Source organism: Gadus macrocephalus, chromosome 9, assembly GCF_031168955.1.
Source record: "Gadus macrocephalus chromosome 9, ASM3116895v1".
Taxonomy (NCBI): domain Eukaryota; kingdom Metazoa; phylum Chordata; class Actinopteri; order Gadiformes; family Gadidae; genus Gadus; species Gadus macrocephalus.
The window spans coordinates 20767422-20773742 of record NC_082390.1 but is presented as its reverse complement, the minus strand read 5'-3'; the positions used below and the strand labels follow the sequence as shown (position 1 = coordinate 20773742).

The window sequence follows — 6321 nt, the reverse complement described above, 5'->3', positions numbered from 1 at the left end:
TCTTGATCGCTTTTCAGGTATGTTGTCGATGTTAAAACCTTGTAGGCTAGGCTTGACTGGATTGAGTTGAGTGTTTAGGGGTTTGAGAGTGTGTGTGAGCAAAGACCTGCTCGTAAGCATAGAGCGGCTCGTGGCCGTGCCAAGTGCAGCCCCCATTTTGTATTAACAGCGAAGTCACGTGTACATGTTGCAATACATTTGCAAATTTATCTCATTTTCGATTTCTGTAATGGGTTTTATGCACTGTGATGGTTTTGAGTTTGCAGTTTTTGAAAGAGATATAAAATTAAAGTTACCATTGAGGAAACACCGTATCACTCTTGTGATCATTTCTCCACCTTTCCGGGGCGTAACAGGTTTGAACAAATTTGTGTGTGTGCGTCTTCCAGAAAATGATATTATACTAATTATAATATAACAATTGGTATCCACAGATTTTCAGTGAATATCTAATAAGGCCATCCCGGTCCATTCCTGTTTCCATGGTGATTGTGACCCCCCTTCTCCTTCATCTGAAGCCATATGAGAAGAATGACTAAGACACATCGACTCCATTTTGTTAATTTTCCATATCTGGCTCTGGATATTACTCTAAAGAAAATAAGCAATAATTAAAAAGAATCCTGCAGAGAATATTTTACACCATGTCAACAGTTTATTTGACAATATTTCAGAATACCCTTCAGTAAACAAGATTTCTTTTTTTTTAGCAAAATGTAATATATGCGTACTCTCGCCTTTCATAAAAATATTTGTTCACGTCTTTGAAACTACAGTATCAATGATACAGTAAAGCATATCTGTAGGAATACAGCTGTACAGAGTGGATAATACACAGTCAACACCACACTTATATTGGATTCAATTGGGACTGGTCAACGTTTCGTCTTTCCATACAAAAGCCCCCTGCTGGGAGCGCCGTGAATCTGGAGACATCAGCGGCACACCCTGCGGCCCGGGTGTCCACCTCAGTAACTACTGCACATGAACATTCAATACAACGCCGTATGAGTTCATGTGCAAGTGGAAGGTCAGAGAGGTCGGGACTGATGATATCCACTGAGACAAAATGGAATACCATGTGGATGTACTGGGAATCACCATATACATTTTATTCACTATGTATTTGTACAAGATCTATTTTTGTTCATGGTAGTCTAAAGGTCAGCCTCACAGCTCATCAAAATAAGCTCTAACGAACCACTTGCATATAAGCCAGCTCCTCTCCCCCAAGCCTTCTGGTTCCCCTGGTGACTGAGACGTTCACCGGACGGACGCTGGTGATTTCATGCAGCGCTTTGATGTTTCCTTGTTTCTGATAGACAGGCATTTGTTTTGTCTTGACAAAATTATCTGACTGACAAAACAAAAAGAGAGTTGTTCTTTCAAGTGACTATTTCAGCTGTAGCATGCATTATGATGGTCAAAGGAAATGATTCTTATGGATGCATTGTTCAAATGCAATAAAAAAAAAACTGTTGACCTAATGGGAATGGATCAATTGACACCAATACTGATATATTTGAACCAAGTATACTTAAGACATTTCTACTATTAAAACAAATTTCCATCAGATAGGATATGGTTTGTGTCTGAACTCCAGCAAAGAGCCGTTGATGCTTCTAACTAACAAACCCCTGCTGGCTACTCAACAATTTGGTTATAATTTCTTCTGACTTGTCAATTACTCTGTCTGTTTTGTATGACTTCTGTGTAACCTAACAAAATAACCAGCTTGACAACAGTCCTCTATTTAGACTGCTTTGAAGGTTTCCTTTGTGTTTTTCCACTAGAATGGCCGATTACTGAAGGCTACATGTTGGCCACTTCCTAACACTAAGGGGGAAAGGGGGGGGGTCACTCTGTGCCACCAGCTTCACTACCGGACGTATTCTTCACAGATGGAGGTACACCCCTCCTGCTCTGTGTAGAAGTCTGAAATCAAACAGAAAAGAAAGTGAACAGAACCCCAATGGTAACAGCCCTGCATTAGCTCAAGTAAGGCACTCTGCCCCACCACCAAACCTCCAACTGCTCTGTTCCTCTGATCTTCTCTTCCACAGTGATGTGGTACATGTAGCACAGTAAAAGGCATATAACTGTTGAATAGAAAGTGGACACATCCCCCCTTCCCCTGTTTAGAAGACACCAGACTTAAGATGTGTATATGATGGTCTAAATGAATGAGTTGCAACAAAGTGGTTGATGGAACTTACAGGTAATGGATTAAGCTAAAGCCAACTGTTTTCATTTTTTCAGCAACTCCTAAATTTAACTAAACCGACCAACACTATTTTTCATACATTTATGAACCGATGGTGTGATGAAGGAGATTCTCTTTAGATGGTAGCGCTAAACAAGAGCTCCTTAGTACCACATGGTGGCCTGAGTCCATGCACTAATGAGGCGCCCTAGTGGTGACATGGGGACTTCACAGTCGTTGATATGTAGATATAGACAAGGCAATGGACGTTTGGATTTCAAAATAATGTTTCTTCTCTTTACAATGGGTTTCTAACTGCTAAAAAACACCTGAACATGGGCATATTTTTGGAGTAGATAAAATGTACATATTTTCCACTCATTTTCACATTGACAGTATAAGATATAGTGGTAGGCATGTGAAATTTAACGTGTGTCTTGTTAACAGAACCCTCTGTTAATGCCCGTTAGGCCCATCGGTCATCCTCACTCCTAGAAGAAAAATTATTTGTTTCAAATATCTCTCATAGGCAAGTAGCATTTTCGGAACCAGAAAGTGGTTCACAAATCAATAAATGTGATTATCGTAGACTACCTCTGGTGTTAGAGGTGTGAATCAGCACTGTAGGCTGTATTCTTCAAGAGCTTTGAAGGTCCCTCTGCTTTTTAAGGTGGTCGGTGTTATCATCTTGTAATAACTAACAGAAACATGACTTGTCAAGGAGAGGCTGAACCAACATGCTGAGATGGACAGAAGAGTTTTATTCTCCTCACTTCAAACCAGATGGTAGGGGACGTGCACACAAAGAGTCCAACAGTCTGATCTGGTCCAAACCAGCTAGATCCAGTCTATCTGCTCACTGTGGAGGTCCAGGACCGTAGAGTCCCAGGCAGCCTATCAGGCCCAGGGGACCTCCAGGGTCCCGGGAGGGCAGTGGAGCTGCGCCCAGTCAAACCCTCCGCCCGGTGGGAGGGGCAGCACTGCCCGCTGATACCACTGAACCTTCTTCCTTCCTTGGGAAGCGAATCTCTTGGCTCCAGCCTGTCAAGAAGTTTGCCTGGAGGAGCACCTCCATTCACACTCACATCAACTAATGAGTCCCGCAGCCAGGCCGAGCCTGCACTCTGCAGGTCCTGACTCTCACAACAGGGGGCGCTAGGGTCACTCTGCATCTCTCTTCGGTTGGTGTTTCTCCCCAGGACGGCTTTTCGGGCCATAGCCCCAGGCTGGCATGGCCATGTTCCTTCCTCCACTTCCCCAGGCCCTTGTGGTGCTCTTTGGCCCTCGATGGTGTACTTCTGCTGGGTGGTCCTGCCACCCAAAGCCCCTCTAATGGACCCCTGGTCTGTCAGCTGTGGAGCCTGGCCTGCCAAGCACACTCTGACCTCTAGAGGGAGCTGGGGGGGGGTGTCATGGGCAGGATGTGAGGAGAACAGTTGGGCGGGGGGACGGGGGTGAAGGGTCACTTCCTGCAGGGCATGGTGGGCTGTAGAAAGGGGATCCCAGGGGCTGCCACTGTCTGTCGAGGAAACGCAGGGAGGAAAGCAAGGGAATCAGAATACAGAAACACGCTGAACAATAGCTTCAGAGTGTGGTGCTAGTTCCCATGATCCTTTGCTTTCCTACGGATCCTTACTCCGGCCCTTACAGCAGAAACCCCTTAACTTAACACCTAACATCTCCCGGTAACACTTTATATTAAGGTCCTTGTAATAAGCCATAGTTAATATGTAATAAGACCTTATTATATGCTTATTAACATTAATTTCTGTTATTAAGAACATCAATAAGTGTTAATAATAACATAATAAACATGTTTATTGTGAGACTATAAGACTTTTATAAGCCCTTATAAGAAACTTCTTAACTATTTATTGATTGCTTAATAACATTAATAATAGTCTTATGAGTTAATTATGAGCACTTATTAACAGTTAATGAGTACTGTATGTTATCAAGATTGATAAAAGGTCAAATAAAAATACATATACTGTAAATACAATGTTATGGCGGTGAAGCAGAAAAACACACTTTGAAACAGCTCTTTTGAAAAATATTTATTTCAGAACGTATTCTTGAACATCAATATTTAAAAAAAACGAATCTGAGTCTGGCTTCTCCACGCCCTCAGGGGATGGTTGGGAATTCTTCCGGCTGGTCTTTCTTGTTACTGTATAAAGAAACACAAAGAACATTGACCACAATAGACAGTTAGCAGACAGGTTACAATAGGCATTAAGCCGTTTAGACATGAATTCATGACACAACTGTTAGAATTAGATAAGTTTGGTCACCTAGTTGCATATGATAGCATAAGCTAAACGTTAGCTCAACATTAGCACGCCAAAGCCTCTGAAAGAAAGTAATGTAAGCCAAAAAAGTTTGCTAGCAAACAGCTAGCTAGCTAGAACCAGCTACGGTTACTATAGCACTACATTCTTAAACTTACTCTTAAAAGAGTTATCCTCCAGTTCGGACCTCTTCCTCTTATCCATGTTTTCTTTGCTTGTTCCTGTCTTTTGTCTGTCAGTTGTTGGTCTTGGGGGTGCTCGTGCTGACGATTCCAACATGTTTTCCAAACGTTCGTCCAACACTTCATCAAGCATATGCGTCAAGCCATCATCCACTTGCTTAAACAGAACTTCCGGGTTAAAATTACCTTCAAAATAAATGCCTTTAAAGGATATATTATATGAGGCGCAAAACTGATGACACTCGTTCAACATGTCCAGACTTATTAACATTAATAACAGGGCTCTTGCGTGAGTCTCACGCCAAATGCGTGTAATAAGCATTGTTCCCGCTTTAGATTAACCTTAAAGGACAATTCCAGTGTAAAATGGATCTGGGATGTTTCAGATGATAACGAGTTGGAAAGTTTGTTTTGGAGCAACAAAACGGATATAGACGCATTCTTAAGTTGGTTGTTTTTAGCCGATTCCACCAAAACGCTATAAACTTGGAACGATGGGGGAATTTGTTATGGTAAAAACTAAATCGCTACTTTAAACCACTTAAAAGGCTAGAAGTAGCCTTTTTCACTACTTTGGTAGTATAATAAGGGTCTTAACATATAAAACGAGGCATTGATAACTTTAAGTGTACAGATTGTTTATTAAAAAGGACATTTTATACACAATACCATCAGTAGTTCACCCGTCGATGCCATCTTGTTTTTAAGACTTATAGTCTTATAATCTCACAATAAAAATGTTTATTATGTTATTATTAACACTTATAGACAGTATTAACCCCAATTAATGTTAATAAGAATATAATAAGTGTCTTTTTAGCTATTAACAAAGGCTTATTACAAGGACCTGGATATAAAGCGTCACCAAGAAAGGATTTGTCATGGGAAGAATCACCAAAACATTCAACAGTTGCACCCATGCACATTAAAAAAGAAATAATCAGTTTAATGTAAGGCAAAGATGCAGACTTCCTTAAGCATCTTGCCAGGGAGTAACATCATGCAGCATAGAGAGGGGGACGGATCCTAGCCTTCAGACCTTAGGCAGACATGCCTCACTAGGAGCCGTGCACTATTGCACACCACAGTCTAGACTTTCATCCACCTCTTGAGATTGGAACCAATCATAAGAAAGCATACACAGGTGACATTAGTTGCGCAATTGAACAGCAGTTGCCATGACAACTTCTTCAAAGCTTATTCAAGGCTAATTCAGTGAATTAAAATAAAGAATAATTGATGATTTAAAGGTACTTGACAGCATAAGTGCCAATAACGGCAGCTGGTATTATGTTTAGAAGTGTTTCTATATATGTATATGTAAAGGGAATAAACTTGGAATATAGTCAACTGGGTCATTTGAACTAGGTTATAGTTTTACCGCTGCTAGTTTAACTATCCAGATGAATGATCCACATTCACCGTTGTACGCGCTGTTATTCAAGTAATTTTCCATCCTCGCATACGCAAGTCCTTTACAGCCAGCCTATTTACACTGTGTTCAGGGCATTAACATTTTTACACCCTTGTTCCTGACCAAAACCTTGGACTGTTTAACTCTTAACCAGGAGCCCAGCCTACTAACATTCTTATTTTATAGTCCATATTTTACGTACTGAGAAAGAAATCTAGAATAACTACCTAT

The 6321-nt window shown here is 41.0% G+C and overlaps 1 protein-coding gene across 17 annotated transcripts in view; it reads right to left on the bottom strand.

Moving 5' to 3' along the window:
- Positions 1-635: 635 nt before the first annotated feature.
- LOC132464800 (membrane-associated guanylate kinase, WW and PDZ domain-containing protein 2-like) overlaps positions 636-6321 on the bottom strand; it is a 114455-nt gene continuing 108769 nt past the window's right edge. For 9 of the 17 annotated variants that reach the window (XM_060061380.1, XM_060061383.1, XM_060061384.1 and 6 more), the window contains exon 22: positions 636-3722. In XM_060061380.1, coding sequence (XP_059917363.1) covers positions 3052-3722 — 671 coding nt within the window. In that variant the 3' untranslated portion in view covers positions 636-3051. The remainder of the gene's footprint in view (positions 3723-6321) is intronic. The other 8 variants (XM_060061386.1, XM_060061395.1, XM_060061396.1 and 5 more) reach the window with 5 other exon arrangements.